Source organism: Mirounga angustirostris, unplaced genomic scaffold (assembly GCF_029215605.1).
Source record: "Mirounga angustirostris isolate CCGP_5_RB_7025 unplaced genomic scaffold, mMirAng1.0.hap1 SCAF_1, whole genome shotgun sequence".
NCBI lineage: Eukaryota > Metazoa > Chordata > Mammalia > Carnivora > Phocidae > Mirounga > Mirounga angustirostris.
Genome location: NW_026991709.1, coordinates 161,610,794 through 161,631,704, shown reverse-complemented (window position 1 = coordinate 161,631,704; position 20,911 = coordinate 161,610,794). Strand labels below are relative to the sequence as shown.

The following is a 20,911-nucleotide window of genomic DNA, read 5'->3' as shown; positions in this document are numbered from 1 at the left end:
ATCTGGCCAAACACACACCAACCTCAACCATGACCCACCTGTGTCACCAACATGCACTGGCAGGCCGTGAGCTGTCCAGTAGACATAGGTTCACCTGGCCTGATCAGTCACTGGAGGGTACTTTGGAACCCTGAAAACAATTCTGTGGGGGGGCACACAAAGACTTCTTTTTTTTCTTTTTTTAAGAGAGGGAAAGAGAAGAAAGGGGGAGGGGCAGAGGGGGAGGAAGAGAGAGAATCTTAAGCAGGTTCCACGCCCAGCTCAGAGACCAATGCGGGGCTCGATCTCACGACCATGAGATCATGACCTAAGCTGAAATCAAGAGTTGGATGCTTAAACGACTGAGCCACCTAGGCACCCCTAGGCTTCTTAAGCTGTATACAAAAAGTATGAGCCATACAGAAAAAGAAATATATTGCCTTCATGTTAACAGATGAATATGGAAAAAGGGAATTTGGTTGTTCTATGTACTACTGCTATTCCTATCACTTTTCTGTAAAATTGAATTTATTTTTAAATAGAAGTTTAGGGGCACCTGGGGGCACAGTCAGTTGAGGGACCGACTCTTAAGTCATGATCTCAGGGTGGTGAGATTGAGCCCCGCACTGGGCTCCATACTCCACACTCAGCATGGGGTCTGCTTAAGATTCTCTCTCCTTCTCCCTTTGCCCCTCCCACTTGTGCTCGTTCTCTCTCTCTAAAATAAATAAATAAATCTTTAAAATAGATAGATAGAAGTTTAAAATCATTGAAAAAGTAAGATGAAAAATAAAAGGCTTAGGAATATATTCAACAAAAGCATACAACCTGTACTCTGAAAACAACAAAACATCACTGAAAGAAATTAAAGAAGGGGCACCTGGGTGGCTCAGACAGTTAAGCATCTGACTCTTGATACTGGCTCAGGTCATGATCTCAGGGTTGTGAGATCGATCCCTGCATAGGGCTCCACACTGGGTGTGGAGTCCATTTAAGATTCTCTCTCCCTCTGCCCCTACCCCCTCTCTAAAAAAAAAAAGAAATTAAAGAAGACCTATGTAAATGGAAAGATCTCTCATATTCACAACTTAATATTGTTAAGAGGGCAATATTCCCCAAGGTGATATACAGATTCATCTCAACCCCCATCAAAATCCCAGTTGCCTTTTTATTAGAGAAACTGACAGGCTGATTCTAAAATTCACATGGAGATGCAAGGGACCCAGAATAGTCAAAACTATCTTGAAAAAGGGAAACAAAGTTGGAAGACTCACACTTCCTGATTTCAAAACTTACTAGAGGGCTACAGGAATCAAGACTGTATGGCATTAGGGTGCCTGGGTAGCTCAGTCAGTTAAGTGTCTGGCTCTTGGTTTCAGCTCAGGTCAGGATCTCATGGATTGTGAGACTGAGCCCCATGTTGGGCTCCCTGCTCAGTGGGGAGTCTGCTTGAAGATTCTCTCCCTCTGCCCCTCCCCCTGCTCTCTCTCTCTCTCAATAGATAAATCTTAAAAAAAAAAAAAAAGACTGTGTGGTATTGGCATAAGACAGAGAGAAAGATCTATGGAATAGAACTAAGAACCCAGAAATAAATGTTCATGGTCAAGTGATTTTTAATAAGGGTGCCAAGAAAATTCAGTGGGGAAAAAAAGCCTTTTCAACAAATGGTGCTGAGATATTTGGATATGGGAGTAAACCTTTATGATCTGGGACTAGAAAAGCTTTCTCAGATATGACACCAAAAGCACAAGCAACAAAAGAAAACGAATTAGATTACATCAAAATTAAAAACTTTTGTGCTTCAAGGGATAATCTCAAGAGAGTGAAAAGACAACCCACAGAATGAGAGGAAATATTTGCAAATCACAGATCTGATAAGGGACTGGTACACAGAATTACAATGAAAAGATAACCCATTAAAATGGGCAATGGATTTGAAGACATTTCTCCAAAGAAAACATACAAATGATCAAGAAGCACATGAAAAGATGCCTGACATCATTAGTCATTAGGGAAATGCAAAATCAAAACCACAATGAGATCCCACTTTGTACCCACCAGGATGGCTATAATAAAAAAGATAATAACAAGTCCTGCAAGGAGGTGGGAGAAATTGGAACACTCACACACTACTGGTGGGTATCTAAAATGGTGCAAACAGCTGGTGGTTCCTCAAAAGGTTAAAAAGTTACCGTATGATCCAGCAGTTGCACTCCTAGGTATATTCCCAAGAGAATGGAAAACATGTTCATACAAGAATTTGTCCATGAATGCTCATAGAAGCATTTTCCGAACAGTCAAAAAGTGGAAGGCACTCAAATGTCCATCAACTGATGAATGGATAAACAAAATGTGGTCTATCCACACAATGGAATGTTAGCCATGAAAAGGGATGAAGTACGGACACATACTATAACGTAGATGAACCTTAAATACATTATACTAGGTGAAAGACATCAATGACAAAAGAGTACAATTTATGTGAAATGTCAAGAACAGGAAAATCTAGAGAGACAGAACTAGACAGCTGGGTGCCTAGGGCTGAGATGGGGTGATGGGGAGTGACAGCTTAGGGGGTTGTGGTTTTTTTGGGGGGTGATGAGAATGTGCCAAAATTGATTGTCATGATGATAACACAACTCTGAACATACTAAAAACCATTACATTTTACACTTTAAATGGCTGAATTGTATGGTATGAGATTTATATCTCAACTAAGCTGTTCAAAAAATGGAATAGGGAAGACACAGATTGGGAGAATATTCACAATATGCATATCTGAAAATAGATTTGTATCCAGAACATCTAAGGAATTCCTACAGATCGGTAAGAAAAAGACAGACAACCCAATTAAAAAATAAGCAAAAGACTTCAAATGAGGATTTCTAAATGGCTAATAAACAGAAAGATACTCAATTTCATCAATCATTAGGGAAATGCAAGCTAAACCCAATGAGAAGCCACCATGCGATCACCAGAATGGTCACGAGTAAGACTGACAATACCAATGCGCTGGCAGCATGAGGAATGGTATTCCCAGATGTTGGGGGTGGAAGTATATATTGCTTCAATCGCTTTGAAAACCTATTTGGCAGTTCCTAAGAAAGCTGAATCTGTGCTTACTCTATGACCAACAATTCCACTCAAGGTAGATACTTAGGAGAAATGAGTGCTCATGTTCCCTAAAGATATATATGAGAACATTCATAGCAGCTTCATAATAGCCCGAGCTAGAAACAAGGTAAATGATCATTCACAGGGGGATAGATACCCCAACGGTGGTATATCCACACAAAAGAATACTGATATGCATGAAAACTTGGATGACTCTCACGTATCGTGTTGCCCTAAAGAAGCCAGACACAAAAGAATACATAATTCATGATTCCATTCATATGAGGTCCAACGACAGGCTAAACCAATTGAATGTGATGGAAAGAAAAATAGTGGTAACCTCTGGAGGGTGACAGGGACTGGGGAGGGGCACAGAGGCATCTTCTGGGATGATGAAAATGTTCTACCTGAGTGGCATGTTGTGTGCGCACGCACATACACACATTAAAAATTTAAGACCTACCCTTAAGATTTGTGCACTTAACTGTATGTAAGTTAGAAAACATTTTTTTTTAAAAAGATTTTATTTATTTGACAGAGAGAGACACAGTGAGAGAGGGAACACAAGCAGGGGGGGAGTGGGAGAGGGAGAAGCAGGCCTCCCGCTGAGCAGAGAGCCCGATGTGGGGCTCGATCCCAGGACCCTGAGATCATGACCTGAGCCGAAGGCAGATGCCCAACGACTGAGCCACCCAGGCGCCCATAGAAAACATTTTTTTATTTTGTTTTTTTGTTTTTTTTTTTTAAAGATTTTATTTATTTATTTGAGACAGAGAGAATGAGAGAGAGAGAGCACATGAGAGGGGGGAGGGTCAGAGGGAGAAGCAGACTCCCTGCCGAGCAGGGAGCCCGATGCGGGACTCGATCCCGGGACTCCAGGATCATGACCTGAGCCGAAGGCAGTCGCTCAACCAACTGAGCCACCCAGGCGCCCGAAAACATTTTTTAAAAAAAGAAAGCAGCTCTCTGAGTGAGGAAGACAAGGACCGCTTTCCCCCACTGCTTCGTGTCTCCTCCAAGCCCTTCATTTAAAGTTAAACTCCTGGGCCTGGAGTTCATGGTCCAGCCTACCTCCACACCTGCTCACTCTGTATACCAGGGCCTCTCCAGGATGAGCATGCTTCACAATCATCTGTGGGACTTATTCAAACCCAGATCGCTGGGCCCACCTCCAGACCTTCCATTCGGGAGGCTGGGGATGGGGATGGGTAAAATTTTTACTTCTCCCATGTTCCCAAGTAATGCTGCTGCTGCTGGTCCTGGGACCACATTTTGAGCACCACTGCTTTACAGGAATCCTCTTTTCCATCCTCTGTGACTTTGTTCTTTGCTTCTGGCATCTAATCTATATCTTGTTCATCTTCCTTTTTTTTTTTTTTTAAAGATTTTATTTATTTGACAGAGAGAGATAGCGAGAGAAGGAACACAAGCAGGGGGAGTAGGAGAGGGAGAAGCAGGCTTCCCACAGAGCAGGGAGCCCAATGCAGGGCTCGATCCCAGGACCCTGGGATCGTGACCTGAGCCGAAGGCAGACGTTTAATGACTGAGCCACCCAGGTGCCCCATCTTGTTCATCTTTTAAAGTTGCTTCAAATGCCACCTCCATCATGAAAACCCTTCTGGGTCACTTCAGCAGTCAGTCTAGGGGTCTTTCAAGTATCCTACAGCCTCCAAAACTCTGGGATCACAGCCTGAAGGGATGTGTCTGAAATCTCATATTTTAGCTTAAGAATTAAGGCATATTTTAGGGGTGCCTGGGTGGCTCAGTCGTTAAGCATCTGCCTTCGGCTCGGGTTGTGATCCCAGGGTCCTGGGATCGAGCCCCTTGGCGGGCTCCCTGCTCGGCGGGAAGCCTGTTTCTCCCTCTCCCGCTCCCCCTGCTCGTGTTCCTTCTCTCGCTGTGTCTTTCTCGGTCAAGTGGATAAATAAAATCTTAAAAAAAAAAAAGAATTAAGGCATATTTTATATTATTCTCCAAAATATATCCATGTATGATTTGCTTAAAAATATATATCTAAAGCAAAGCAGCTCTTAGAAAATGTGTCCTGTTGGACACTTACTATATACCTTAGGCAGGGTTATATGTATCCCAGCCTGAAAAGCAATGGCTTTGCAAAATTTTGCATTGTCAGGCTATGTACTCACTCCGTATGTTTCTGTTATCTTCTCTCCAATTACGCAGAGAGCAGACTGTCTCATTCACTTAAGTTTCACCCTTAGATTGACCCAGCTTTGTTCATAACTGTGCTGAATGAATGTTTTTAAACCATATTTTTTTTTTTTAAAGATTTTATTTATTTATTTGAGACAGAGAGAATGAGAGACAGAGAGCATGAGAGGGAGGAGGGTCAGAGGGAGAAGCAGACTCCCTGCCGAGCAGGGAGCCCGACGCGGGACTCGATCCCGGGACTCCAGGATCATGACCTGAGCTGAAGGCAGTCGCTTAACCAACTGAGCCACCCAGGCGCCCCTAAACCATATTTTTTAAAGCTTCTGGGTATCTGTGCACAGCCAGGGTTGGGGACCAGTGTTCTAGAGGATGCCTGTCATGAAGGGGCAGGGAATCACAAAGAACTCATGCAGAAGGGACCTTATGGGATCATCTGTGGGTCTCAAACATTACTGTCCATCAGCACCACCTGGAAGGTTCCTTAAAACACAGATGGCCAGGCCCCACCCCCAGAGTCTCTGATTTCACAGCTGTGAGGTGGGGCCCAAGAATATGCATTTCTTACAAGTTCCCAGGTAATGCTGGTGCCACTGGTTCAGGGACCACATTGGGAGAACCACTCATTTAGTTGACCTTCTCACCCTGGGTTCCATGGAGACCCAGGGTTAAGGGCGGTAGAGGCAGAGCCCAAACTCTGGCCTCCACCTACATTTGAACCATAGCATCTCTGCTCTCAGCTAGTCTTCATATTGGGGTTCCAGGTAAAATTCCATTTGAAGATAAACTTCCATGGCTAAAAATGTCTGAGTCCCACTGGCCATCTCAGGGTGAGGGATTAAAAGGAGGAGAAGGGCGCCTGGGTGGCTCAGATGGTTCAGCGTCTGCCTTCGGCTCAGGTCATGATCCCAGGGTCCTGGGATCGAGTCCCTCATCCAGCTCCCTGCTAGGCGGGGAGCCTGCTTCTCCCTCTGCCTCTCTCTCTCACACTCTCTCTCTGTGTCTCATGAATAAATAAAACATTAAAAAAAAAAAAAAAAGGAGGAGAGACTTTCCAGGGTTATAGTCTTTTTTCCTGAACTGAATGAAAACATACAGGGAAGAGCCACACACCTGGGGGGTAGGAACCCCTCTCCTGAAGACTCCTCAATAGCTACTCCATTCATACTTCCCAATACGGACAGCCCACCCCCTCCCTGGCAGTTCAGGTGGAAAGAAAGCACATTTTCTCACACTGGACTGAAATCTGTCTCTCTCTGGGTCCACAAAGATCAGTGAGCTCACTCTGCCCTGGAAGAGCCCAGCAAAGACTCAGAAACAGGGCCCTCCCCACTCAATTAAAACTTACTTCTTAATGTTGTCTGGGGACAGGGGCTCAAAGATAAAAGTAAGAGACAGACACAAGATCTTCCTAGCTCCACACAACTTCCCCAGCATGAGGCCATCTAGGAGTTTGGTCGGGGTTAACCTCTTGGTCCCCCAGCATCAGCCCCTCCCACCCAACCCAAAGACCAACCTTCCCCCAAACTCCTTCACTATATCTGCCCTGCTCAAGTCCTCAGGGCTCCCAAATTCCTATACCTCCCTTTTGAAAGGCCTTGGGGTATGGTATTCAGGCTCTCCCTGAAGACCAGCTCTCCAGCCACTTCCTGTACACCCCACACCCCCAAGCCCTCCACTCTGTCCACCTGTTCCTACTTTCTGTCCATCAGTGCCATCTCAATGTCCTCTCTTCCAGAAAGCCTTTCCTGACTTCATTCCTCCTGCTCACACTGATTTCCCCCTCCTAAGGCTCCTTACACCCAAACAGACTGTTCTACTTGTCTTTGTTTCCTCCCCTTCTCAGGGCTCTGGAGTCAGATGGCCCTGGTCATACTTCTTACTGGCTGTGTGACCTTGGGCAAGTCATTCATCTTCTCTGAGACTCAGTTTTGGACTCATTCAGCCATCTTAGAAATACCACTGAGCACAGAGTGTGTGTAATTAAATGACATAATGTATATAAATTGTCAAGCACACAACAGAAGGTCAACAGATGTTCATGCCACCCCCCCTCTAAAGCATCAGGTACACTGGACACTGGTTATACTCAGAAGCCAGAGCTGTCTGGGAGAGGAAAGAGGGGACTGGGATGGGGGGGCAAACTGATAGCACCCAATTCAGATAAACTCAGGAATTCGACACCGAGTCCCTCTAGATCCTGCACTTGCGCCAGTCCTGCCGGTGCCAAGGCCACGGTTGAATTAAACATGCATGCAGTGATAAGGAGGGCTGTCCTGTTCCTCTGAGCAGTCTGAGAAATCCGGCTCTGTCCTGGGCACTCCTGATGCCCCTTCTGGTGCCTACCACCACTGAGCAAGGTGGGTACGGGAGGTGCTATCAGTGGGACAGATTCAGGGAGGATATGAGAAGCCTCTTACTTGCCTTTCTGCACTGTGTTCTCCTAATACTCCTCCCTTAGTCCCTCTGACCCTTTCACAAAAACCTGCCAGGTGGAGCACCTGGGTGGCTGGTTGGTTAAGTGTCTGACTTCAGCTCAGGTCATGATCGCAGGGTCCTGGGATCAAGCCCCAGGGCCTGGGATGGAGCCCTGTCTCATAGTTGTCATCATCACGTTCCTCCTTGTCCTTGGGCTCCCTGCTCAGTGGGGAGCCTGCTTGCCCCTTTCCCTCTGCCCCTTCTCCCATTCTTACATGTTCTCTTTCTCTCTCTCTCTCAAATAAATTAAAAAAATCCACAAAATCCTGCCAGGCCCCAGGCACCTGAGAGCCTTCTCCCCACCCCACACATTCCCTGGGGGAAATCCGGGCCACTCCTGGGGCTTCAGTTGATATCTCTACACTTAATCACTTCTGGTGCACATCCTGTGCCCAGCTGATCACTGGGATGTCCTTCCCCCACCCGTCATGCTTCACAAGACCCACACTAAACTCATCACCCCCATGCCTTGCCTGACCCCCTCCAGCACTTGCCGCTCTGGTGAGGGAGCAAGCCAGAAATCTGAGGTCAGCCTGGACCCCTCCCTGCCTTTCCTGCACCCCACAGCAGCCAATCACCAAGCATGTCATCCTCCAATCTGCCTGCAGCACTCCAGTCCAGTGTCACCTCCTGCTGGGATCACCCGGTGGCCTCCCCACAGACCTTCAGCGGATCAAACCCACCCCCCAACATGACTCACGGGGCTCTGCCCGCTCTGCCCCTTACCTCTCACCACTCTGCACTCACACACATGCTCCAGCCATGTGGCATTTCTTTCAGCTTCCAAACACGCCAATCTCTAACTGGACCCCAGACCTCTGCACATGCAGACCCCCTTGCCAGGTACAAGCCTTCCTCACCTGGCCAACTGCTCCCCATCCTTCAGGTCTCAGCTTACACATGTTTCCTCTGGGAATCCTTCTCCAACCCCCAGAAGCCTGGGGGCCTCCTCAGAATCTCTCAGGCTCAGTATGCCCCTACCATTGTACAATATTGTCCCTTTTGTGCCTCTTTCCTAGACTGTCATTCCTGAAGGGCAAGGACCCAGTACCCAGCACAGAAGAAGTGCTCAGGAAATATTTCTGACTGAAGAAGTGGTAAGACTGCTGGAAGGATTGACCCCACCATCACTCATTCATCAGATATTTACTGAGCCCTGATGGTGTACCAGGCCTCACAAGACACTGGGATTGGGACCAGTCAAGATATTTGCCCCCAAGGAGCTCTGAGTTTAGTGAGGGAGACAAGACAGTCAATAAGTCGCTAAGAACAGCCCCCAAATAAATGAAGCAAAGTGGACAGAATGGAAGGGAGAGATAGACAACTCAGTAATCAATACCCCACTCCCAGTAAGGGACAGAAAGATGAGACAGAAAACCAGCAAGGATGTAGAAGACTCAAACAGCACCATTGATCAGCCTGACTTAAGTGAAATCTATAGGACACCCACCAGCTAGAGCAGAAAACACATTGTTTTCAAGCACACACAGAACATTCTCCAGGATATACTATATGCCAGGCCATAAAACAGATCTCTATAAATTTAAAACCACACAAAGTACATTCTCCAACCACGATGGAATTAAAAATCAGCAGGAGGAGGAAATTTGGGAAATTCACAAATAGTTGGAAATGGAACAACATAATTTTAAATAACTCATGGGTCAAAGAAGAAATCACAAGGGGAATTAGAAAGTATTTGGAATTGAACAAAAATGAAAATACAACATAAGTAAACAAATACATAAATTAGATGATTTTAGATATGAAAGGTTCTGTGAAGAAAATAAAAGGAAGTATGAGATGGTGCAGAAGAGGAGGCACAGCTGTGGTTCCTTACCCTCCCCTAGCATCCACACCCTTGCCATGGCCTCTTCATGGGGAGAGCAGATCCCTGTCCCTTGTCTATGGGCCAGGCCATGCACTCGCTCTGGCCAATGGGACGTGGGCAGAAGTGATGATGTGCCAGTCGTGAGACTGGATCTCAGAAGCCCTCCGGTGTTTCTGCTCACTCCCTGCCATCACCATGGGGAGAGCCTTCCCTGGTTGCCTGCTGTCCCTTCAGCCTGGGTCCCAGAATGAACACATAAGAAGCACAGCCACTGAGTTGAACCCAGCTTTGACAACTCAGTTGACCCAGATTGTATTTTCCCCAAATGGCTCATAACAGTGTCTCCTATCTCACACGGTCATTATGCAATGTAAGCTTGATATTTCTCCCACTGATGCTGGAAATTATATCCCCTCCCCTTGAACTTGGGTAGACCTATGTGACTGTCTCCACTAATAGAGTATGGTGGAAGTGGTGCTACGTGACTTAGCCTGGATCATAAAAATGCCACGCACTTCCTCCTGGCTCTCTCCTGGGACACTGAGTCTTGGAATGCTGCCACCATACTGTGAGGGAGCCCAAACTTGCCCATGCAGAGAGACCACATGGAGAGGCCACAAGTATGTGTTCTGGCCAACAGCCCAAATGAGGTCCCAGACAATAGCCAGCACTAACCACAAGCCATGAAAGATGACACTTAGGATGATTCTAACCCCTGGCCATCAAGTTGCCCTTAGTCTTGAAGTCCTCCCCAGATACTGGGAAGCAGAGACACACTCTCCCCACCTTGCCCTGTCCAAATTGCTGGCCCAAAGAATTTGCAAGCCTAATAACATGGTTGTTCTATGCCACTAAGTTTTGGGCACCACTTTGAGCTGACAGCAGAATGAGAAGGAGGAACTGGCTATGAGAAGATCTGGGGTAGGACATTCCAGCAGCAGGAAAAACACGTGCAAAAGCCATGCAACGGAAATGCATTTGTAGTATGTGAAGAAGAGCGGGAAGGCCCAGAGTGGCTGGAGCGAACAACAAAAATGGTAGGAGGCAGTGCCAGAGAGGTAGACAGGACCTCTTAGGGGAGGGAGCTTCTCTTGGGGAATCAGATGGTGATAACTTCCAGGGTTACCTCTCCCAGTCAGCAGACTGGCTTCTGAAAAGGCCTTCAATGCCTTAGCACAAAGGAGGAACCCATGGTAGGAATTTTCAGCTTTTGCTAGGGAGGGATTTTTTTTTTTTAGATGAGAAAACAGAGCACTGAAGATGTCCACGGGACATAACTGCTCAAGGTCTATAACGAATAACTAGCATAAACCCTGGGCCTGGCATTTTAGGTACTTGGTTTTTGGGCCAATCATTTGACCCCCAATTCCACCTCCAACCTGCCTTTTCAAACTTATCCATGTTCTAACCATGTGTGATGATGCACCATTCTCCAGACATATCATGTACCTTCAGGCCTGTGAACATTTCCATGCTGACCACCTGCCTTAATGTGCCCTCCTCCCTCAGGCTCCTTCAAAGTCCATCTTAGGGGCACCTCTTCTGCCAATCTTCTTAGATACCCCAAAGGGGAATAAGTCTCTCCCTTCCCCATGCTCCTGCAGATTTTGCACAAAACTATAATTGTGCAAATTATACTTACCATGGAGTAGCATAACTATTTACCTATTTCTCCTCCCCACTCCACCCTATCCCCCCACAAATAAGAGACACCTGTTCAAGGGCAGATTTCTAGGCCATATATATCTTTGGGCCTTGAAGGCCCATCTCAGTGCCATAGGCACTGTAAAAATCCTGTGATGTCCCATCCAAAAGGAATAAACCAGGTGGATGGATGGTTGGATGGATGGGGGGTGGGTGGATGGGTGGATGGATGGGAAGATGGGTGGATGGGAGGATGGGTGGATGGTTGAAAGGATGGGTAGACCTCTGAATAGTGGGTGAATTGAGGGGGAGATATGAATGGGAGCACAGATGTGCCACAGAGGGGCATAGATAGATTAAAGGACAGATGAGCGGTTGAAAAGCTGGCTACATGAGTGGGTGAGAATTTGATTATACAGATAGATGGGCAGGGGGATGAATGCATTTATGACTGGATTCCTGGAAGGATAGAAGGGAGTCTTTAAACCAGAAGTCAGCAAACCTTTTCTGTAAAGGGACACACAATAAATATTTAAGGCTTTGTGGACCACATACAATCTCAGTCATATATTCTTCACCTCTTTTTTTCAAATTATATATTTGACAAGGGTCTAGTATCCAGAATATATGGAAAACTCTTAGTACAGTTGATGCATCTTCTTTGCCTTTTTTCACAAACATTTAAAACATATAGGGGTGCCTGGGTCGCTCAATTGGTTAAGTGGCTAACCCCAGCTTAGGACATGATCTCAGGGTCCTGGGATGGAGCCCCATGAGTCAGACTCCATGCTCAGCGGAGAGTCTGCTTCTCCCTCTCCCTCTGCCCCTCCCCCCACTCAATCCCCCCAAATAAAAAAATAAAATCTTAAATAAATAAACAAAATAAGTAAAACATATAAAATCCATTCTTAGTTAATAGGCTATGCAAAAACAGGATCTTGATCATTAGGATTCAATTTTGGATGACCAGAACTTTTAGTAAGCCCTGAGTTAGCTCTGTCTACCAGTTCACAAGTACAGGGTTGAATCACAAACACAGAAGGCCAGAGGCCACCCCATCCCCCCTCAAAACAGCATAATGGAGCCAGAGACCTTTCTAGCTAGGGAGGTTCAGAATGCATGGTCAGCCCTTCCCATCACTGGGAGTCTTGGGAGTTCAACAGCATCAAATCTATAAGGAGGAATTCTGAGAGATAACCTGCCAATCTTAGCATTCAGAGATGGATCCAGACCGGGAGTGGTGGAGAATGTCTCGAAGTTTATGGGTCTCCTTTAGACTCATGTCCCTGGCTAGGACTTGGGAGTCACACTGGGGCTTTTCTGTCACTTCTGTCCCTATGCACACTGACGTCATAAATGTAGCTCTGGACCACAATTTCCCGAAACTAGCTTATGAGTTGTGACTTTTATGGGCTCTTTTTTTTCTCCTCAGGATATTATTATAGATTACCAGCGGTTTCAGCATCTTTCCAACTGGCAGGAAGCAGTGCAAACACAGATGGAAGTTTCCCAGTTAAAACCCTCTTAACAAAGTCATAAAACAAAAAGCCCAGATTCTCTGTCATGCTGCCAGCTCAGAGGCAAGTGAGAGAGAAGAAAAAAACAGGACAGTGCCTCTTCCTGCCCTTCCTAAAGAAATCTTTTAGGTGTAAGAGTGTGGTACACTTCATACTTGAGGGTTTTTGGGTTTAATAATGAACACAAAGCTCTCATTCTAAAGGGCGAAAATGAGGGGCTCGGTGCACAGACCAGAGTAGTGCTCTGTCCTGCTTCCAGGGACCTGGGGGCCCCTGCTCACATAGCAATGTGACAGTAGGGTGATGTCACTGACAGAGACCTCAGCTGGATTCTGCAGGAGACCTGGCTTGTTGTTGGGTGATCTGTAGCATCCAGAGAGGTCCTTGTAGGACCAAAGGCAGTTGGGAGACACAGGATTAACACATGACAGTGCACTGGGAGTACAGGGTGTTCACCCTGGCTCAGTCACTCTCTCTGGGCCTCCATATCACCACAGACAAAATGTCCAGGGTGAACATTCCCAGCTCTGATGTTCTTGGATGGACGTGGTGAACAATGCAACACAGCGTGGAATCAGATGCTAAACTACTAGGGGACTGGAAATGGCTTAGAGACCTCAAAGAGCAGGTGCCCTTGATGTTCCTTCACTTCCCACATCTCAGCTGTACCCTCTTCCTTCATCCCTCCTTATGACTCATCCCAAAAGTCACCTCCTCAGGGAAGTCTGCCTAGATTCCCCCAGGTTGTCAGTCCTTCCCCCCTGTGCTCCAGATGATTACTCATTTACTAATCTGTTTCCTTCACTAGCCAGAGAGCTCCTGGGAAAGGACCTGTCTGATCTTTCTACTTCCCAACTCTTGTCACATAGCAAGTGCTCAAAAAGTGTTTGTTGAACTGAACTGAACTAACTGCAAAGGGAGACCTTCCAGGCAGTTTTGTGGGTTGGAAAGGGTGGCAGTACCTGATACCCAGGCAGTCTCCAAGTCTGGCCTCCTTTCCTCTGAAAGTCCAGAGGATTTCCTCTCCATGGGCTCAGGTGTTATTGCCCCAGTGCTGGGATGACTGAGAAAGCCTCTCTCAACCCCAGCTGCTCTGTCACACTGGTAACATATCCTCTTCTCCATACAGACCTAAACATACATACACATGTATACACCCCCCACACACGCATGCACCCACACACGTATACTCACATACACACCTAAACTCGCACACACAGCAATGACCCAGCGCTACATCTGTCCTCCTCCTGCCTTCTTCAACAAGAGGGCTGAGGAAACTGCAAACATCTTTCCAGAAACCTTAGCACATCCCCCCATACACCTCTGGTCCAGGCAGAGAGACACACCCATGGAAAGCACAGTGCCATTCACCCCCTGAAGCACATGAATCAGGAGACAGACGTCCACGAAAAGCCTTGGTGGACATCTATCTGCTGCCAAGCCTCTGTTCATCAAAATCATCTCTGCCTCCTTACTGCTTTTCTGCCTCTTATATCACAGCCTGGTAAAAGGGCAATGAGTTTTGGACAGTGGAAATGATTAACTCACCAGATGTAAGTGCTGGAGCATCTCCATGTATCTGCAGAGGGAAAGAGGGTTGAGTTTGCATTAATTCCCATCCCATTTAAGCCAGGGAGGGGTGACGTTCTGTTAACAAGCTCAAGGCCACAGGCAGCTGCTTGGGGACTCACGCTTTCTCTGAAGACAGCAGTTCCTGTGCGATGACATGGGCTCTAGACAGTCCTTCCAGCTGCAAGAGGGAACAGAGTCATTAGGAGGCACAGCACCAATTCAGAGAGGGGAAGGGAGACCACACCTCCGCAAGCCTCGGGTTTACAGAACAAACTGCCAACTGCTGGAGGCAAAATCCATGTACTTCTCAGCCCATTCCCTGGCACTCACTACCCGTGAGATCTTCAACCTCACGGCACCTCGGTTTCCTTATCTGCAAGTGTGGATATTGAAAGCATCTAACTCAGAAAGTTGTTGAGCTAATGCTCAGCACACTGCCCAACACACAGTAAGTGCTCACTAGGTGGCCCCTATCATGACTGTATGATCTTGGCGTCCACCCACAGGCCTAGCAACCTTGAACCACCTGCGGTTCTCTGCACATAGAGAGGGCTCTTGCTTCTTGCTTTTGCATGTGCTGTCCTCTTGGTGTCCATTTCCCCTTTTCTGCCTGGCTAATTCCCAGTTATCCTTTAAGACTTAGCCATGGTATCCATCACCTCCTCCAAGGAGCCTTTTTTGATCCCCTGCCTGAACCAGCTGGATTAGGTATCCTTTCCGGGGCATTCTCCTCTCAGGATACCAAGTATGTCTCTCCTGGAGGGCAGGAACCATAAATTTCACGCATGCACTACCAGTGCCTCACATATAGTAGGCTTGCTTTTGTTGGCTGAAAGAATGAATGAGTGAATGAAAGGATGAATGAATGCTCATTCCACTTGGGAAGCACTAACTGTCCTGGCTTACCTCAGGAGGTGAGCCATTTAACCCACCGAGGCCCAACTTCTGCACCTGTAAGATTCGGGAATAACTGAGATTATGTCTATAAACAGGAAGGATGGGTGGGGGCTGAGGCAGATGCCTGGGCCTTCTGCCATAAGCAGGCCCCTCCTCTGTGGCCCCAAACCTGACAAATATCAGACACAGCTGCTGGCTGGCACCCAGGAGAGCAAAGACACTATGGGGCAGCCTGACAGAACAGACGGCAGATTCCAGGAATGTGCAGGCAAGTCTGGGGGTGGGGTGGCCCACAGCGGAGCACAAGGCACTTGGGTGGGACACCTGGCTTCTGGTTACAGCTCTACCATTGCCTCCTGGTACAATCTGCACAAGTCACTTTCTGAGACTGGGCCTCAGTCTTCCCATGTCTGAATAAAGTGACCTCTAAATTCCCTTCTGTGCTGAACTTACGTGTGACTAAACTCAAGGAGCCACTGATCAAGTGAATGATCTACTCTAATGACTAGAAACTCACCACCTGTTGAGAGAGCAACTACACAGTGTTATGGTTAAGAGCACAGACCCTGGAACTAGGTAGTTTGGGCTCAAATCCTACTTCTGCCTTTTACTAGTTGAACATGTCATTTAGCCTCTCTCTATACCTCAATTTTCCTATCTATAAAATGGGCACAACAGAATAAGGGTACTTAAAACCTGCATATTGTGCAGACCAAATGAGTGCATATACAGAGAGAGATCTATCTCTTATCTATGTATCTATATAGATATCGCTCACGTGGAATAGTGCCTGGTGCACAGTAAGCACTACGAAAGTAATGGCTATCATTATCTTTGTGGTTTTTGTTATTGAGGTAGAAACCGGGGCTGGAACCAAGTGCCCAGGGATGGAATAAGAAAAAAATAATTTACAGGGTCAAGTAGGGGAGAGGTCTCAACTGCAAAATGAAGGCTGAGCCATTCCTCTGAGAGTAGCAGTTGAGGTAGTGGAAAGCAAAGGGACTCTAGGATGAAGCATATCCAAGTTCAAATCCCGGCTCCCACATTGTGTAATTGTATGGTGGCTGGCAAACTGTTTCCTCTGAGCCTCAGTTTTTTTTTATCCGAAATATGGTGGAGAATAATCAGCCTGATCTTGTGCACTGGTCTTTTTTAATTTAATTTTTTTTTTAAAGATTTTATTTATTTATTTGAGAGAGAGAATGAGATAGAGAGCATGAGAGGGGGGAGGGTCAGAGAGAGAGGCAGACTCCCTGCTGAGCAGGGAGCCTGACGTGGGACTCGATCCCGGAACTCGAGGATCACGACTTGAGCCGAAGGCAGTCGCTTAACCAACTGAGCCACCCAGGCGCCCCTGGTCTTTTTTTTTTTAAAGATTTTATTTGTTTATTTGAGAGAGAGAGAGAGAGATAGTGAGAGAGAACATGAGTGGGGGCGGGGGGAGAGGGAAAGCAGGCTCCTTGCTGAGCAGGGAGCCTGACGCAGGGCTCAATCCCAGGACCCCGGGACCATGACCTGAGCCGAGGGCACATGCCCAACCGACTGAGCCACCCAGGCGCCCCTCGTGCACTGGTCTTTTTGATGATACATTCCTGACTCAAGGCCTTTGTACTTGCTGCTCCCTCTGCATGTGACGCCCTTTCCCAGATCTCATTCTTACTGTCTGACGTTTTCAGATCAAAAATCCCATCCTTAGTGTGACCATCCATGACCACCTGACCTAAACAAAGATCACCCGAAGTCATTCTCTACCCCAGGGTTTCTCAGCTTTGGCACTACTGACATTCTAGGCCAGGCAGCTTTGGTTGCAAAGGCTGTCCTGTGTACTGTAGGATCATTAACAGCATCTGTGGCTTCTACTCACTGGATGACAGGAGCAGCCCCACCCCAATTTGGGGCAACCAAAAATGTCTCTAGACAGTGCCAAATGTCCTCTGCAGGGGGAGGGCAAAATCTCACCTCTGGGTGAGAGCCACTTGTTATAAGCTGTCATCTTGCTGTGCTCTTCTTTACAGCAACCACACCACCTGATGCTATCCTTGCACACATGAGATGTTCAATCGACAACTGAATAAATAAATGAAATGAGATACAGTGCCTGGCACACAGTAGGCACTCAATAAATGAATTCCCTTCTCTAGCTGCTCCACCCCTAATAGTTTCTTGGCTAAGAAGCATAGTGTTTTTGGAGATTTCATTCTCTTCAAGGCCACCCAAATAGGGCAGAACTTGGGTCCTTTGTCAGTCTCCCTCTTGCATCTCACTGCTGCCTCTTGGCGGGCTATCAAAGCATCCGTGGAGCAGGAGGGGAAAACAGCGAGGCCTGCAGAGGCCTGCAGCCTCACCTGGCCTCCCGCCCTCCCACAGGCGCCGAATCGTGACTCACTGTCTGCCTTCTGCATCTGCAAGGCTAGTGTGGGGCTCTGTGGACAAGAGTAGCTCACTCCTCCCAAGCAGGGGCTCCTGCAGAGTCCCACATGTGAAAGGCTTTGTAAACAAAACCCTCGCAATGGAAAATATATTCTGCCAGGACGAGCCTTAACAGCTAAGAAATCCTGTGGTCAAGTTTCCATCAAGAGAATGACTTTGTAGAGAAAGGACAGGGGTCAGAAGATCTCAAACTCAGGTTCTTCCCCTATAAAATGAAAACAAGATGACCTCCTATCTCCCAGAGGCCTGTGACTCAATTCTCACTTGTCATCCAGCATGATGCTGAGAGTGCGTGCTCTGATGTCAGAAGACCTAGGTTCAAATCCTGGGCTCCACCCCTTCCTGCACCTGTGCCCTTGAACAGGTGATTTCTCTTCTCTGAGCCCCATCTGTAACACAGCGGTAATAAAATAATAATAACACCTACTTAATAACAGAACAGCTAGCATTCATTGAACACTTAGTATGTGCTAAGAATGGCTCTAGCTTTTTACATGTATTCTCACTGAATCCTCCCAACAACTTATGAGCAAGGTACTATTCTTTTTTTTTTTAATTTTTTTTTTTAAGATTTTATTTATTTGCGAGAGAGAGAATGAGATAGAGAGAGCATGAGAGGGGGGAGGGTCAGAGGGAGAAGCAGGCTCCCTGCCGAGCAGGGAGCCCGATGCGGGACTCGATCCCGGGACTCCAGGATCATGACCTGAGCCGAAGGCAGTCGCTTAACCGACTGAGCCACCCAGGTGCCCGCAAGGTACTATTCTTATTACCTCCATTTTGCAGATGAGGAAACTGAGGCGCAGGTAAGTTCTAACCTTTGCCCAAAGTCACTGCTAGTAAGTGGCAGAGCCAAAATTCAAAACCAGGTAGTCTGGCTTCAACAACCAAGCACTTAGCAGTGCATCTGGCACAAGGTAAGCACTCGGTAAAAGGCATCTCTGCTCATGACAGATGGCAGGGTTTCTCAAGTTGGAAACACCTATTCTTCACCTGCGCTGGAAAGGTGGTAGCAGGAGTCTGGCACTCCAGGGGGCGCCCAGACTAGTCCTCTGACTCGGTTCTCTCTGATCTCCGAGCCTTGGAGCAGTGCCTACCTCGGAGCATGCTACAAAGGAAAGAGCTATGCTGGAAGTCAGGATGCCCGGACCCCATCCCAGCCAGGCCACGAGTGGCTACGCGACTGAGGGCAAGCCCCCCTCAGATGCATCCATGCCTCATCTGGAAGACGGGGTCAGCACTCCCACCGTGCAAGGACGAGACGATGAGATGATGGATGGGAGTGGTGAGGCCCACCCCAACTTTCAGAGTTGTCACCATTACTATTGTTTCGATCTCAAAGCTGTCAGGGGCAGACTGGGGCACGGGCCACTCTGCACGTCCTTCTCAACCTCTCCTGCCAGACGGGCAGACTCTGGGTGGGACGCACGGGGCTGTCCTGCCTGAGTGACTCTGCCGATGATGGATGTGTCTTCACCAGCCGGACAAGAAGGGGGCCTGGCAGGCCATGTGCCCGAGGCTCTCCTCAGAAGCTGCTACTGGGCGTTGCCCAACCGGGCCATTTAATATAGATGTTTGTTTAACCAGGAAATGAACTCCGAGGTTGACGGCAGTGTCCAGGGACAGACTTCTGGGAACAGGGTTCCTCCCAGGAGTGTGGGGGCTGGGGGCGCCAGGGCCTGCGCTATCGCGTTTCTCAGGCTGATGCTGTGAGTGTTATATCAGGCCACTGCTGGCCCCTCTGCCCAAGGCCGAAGCAGCTTATCTTCCCAGTTCCCCAGGGCCGCCCAGTCCTGCACTTCCTCCCCAGGCCCCAGGCAAACCAGCCAGTCAACCCCAGGATATTCTGGGACCAGGATGGGAGGGCTAGTCCTCCTTTAGGGACCCTCCTGGTAGCAGTCACAGAAAGAGCTAGGAGCCCTAGTCCTCTGTCTCTATGCCTCAGTTTCTCCAGCTATTACATGTGGGTGCTTAGCCTTCTTCTAGAAGAGCAGTTCCTCAAGCGTGGCCTGAGAACCTCTGGGGTTCCGTCTCCCTTTTCCAACTACTTATCTGTGAAGCTGGCCCAAACAACAATTCCAACAGACTGAGCACAGAGGCAGCCAGGAGAATCCAGCTGTCTTCTAGGAAGCTAGACATTAGGAATATTTGCAAAAATGGGAAACCAGTGTTAGGCACCTCACTAAGTTTTTTTGAAAAGTTATCCTTCATAAAAAATGCCATTTATGTTAACATGCAATGGACCTATTACTGTTACTCTTAAATGAATTAAGAGATGTTTAAAATTTTTCTCAGTGTTACCTTTTCATGTGGTAAATATTGACTGATAAAACTCATAGAAACAAAAAATTTGGGGTCCTCAATCATTTTTAAGAGGAGAGAGACGTGTGAGGCCAAAAGGTTTTGACAACTGCTGTTTTAGAGGCTGTTGCAAAGCTCATACAGGATTGTAGGTGGAAAAGCTCTTCTCAGTGAAGAGCCACAGAGGAGGGAGGCATCATTATCACTGTGTAATAGTCATAGTAATAATTATTGTTTTGTGAAAAGCAGGCCAACGAACCCCCGGCTTTATGGTCTGGCCCTCAGGATGGTCCCAAGTAGGCCCAGGGGCCACACGGTCCTTCTTCACAACGTCCTACTTTACAGAAGAGGAAGAAACCATCCCCAAAGCTCCTGGTTTCTCACCACCTTCCCCGCTTACAGGCCTCCTGGCTTCACACCTGCCCTGCCCTTTAACAGCCACCTCTTTCTTTCCAGACTTGTCTCTGCCAGCCCCTGGTCAAGCCCCATGTCCTGGGGTCTTGGCGCTTGGCTCAGTTCTCCCTATCTGTAGTTACCAGGACCCTCCGCCTCTCAGCCCCTTGATACCTTCTCTGATGACTTTTGCCACATGTACATCCATTCCACCTAGCCTGGGCCTTCTCCACACTAGAACTGCCCTATCTCAGAAGTGATGAGCTTTCTGGTCCCCATCTTAGACCAGAGCTCCTAGCATCCTTCCACCCTCAACTGAGCTTGTCTCTTAGCTCTTTGGGAGCTCCAGTCTTTCACCTACTCCAATCCATCCTAGGTCGTGGTGGCCACCTTCTGCTGTCACTCACAGCCCCCAGTGGCTCCTGTGGTTCCCTAGCACTTGCAGAAAGAACTTATCCTTCAGAATGATGCTGAGAGCCCGTGCTCTGGTGTCCGAAGACCTGGGTTCAAATTCCAGGCTCCACCCCTTCCTACACCTATGCTTTATGCACGTGATTTCTCTTCCCTCAACCTCATTTGTAACACGGTG

General features: G+C 47.6%; 1 protein-coding gene across 5 annotated transcripts in view; it reads right to left on the bottom strand.

The window, feature by feature from the left end:
* Window positions 1-20,911, bottom strand: part of FGD5 (FYVE, RhoGEF and PH domain containing 5) — a 124,482-nt gene that overhangs the window by 40,869 nt on the left and 62,702 nt on the right. For 4 of the 5 annotated variants that reach the window (XR_010411616.1, XM_045904280.3, XM_045904277.3 and 1 more), the window contains exons 4-5: window positions 14,424-14,482; window positions 14,281-14,311 (exon numbers count right to left, since the gene is read on the bottom strand). The exons of the other annotated variant lie outside the window; for it this stretch is intronic. Coding sequence is in view for 3 of the 4 variants with exons in the window: in XM_045904280.3 (XP_045760236.2) it covers window positions 14,281-14,311; window positions 14,424-14,482 (90 nt within the window). In the remaining variant the exon portion in view is untranslated. The remainder of the gene's footprint in view (window positions 1-14,280; window positions 14,312-14,423; window positions 14,483-20,911) is intronic. 5 annotated transcript variants of the gene reach the window in all.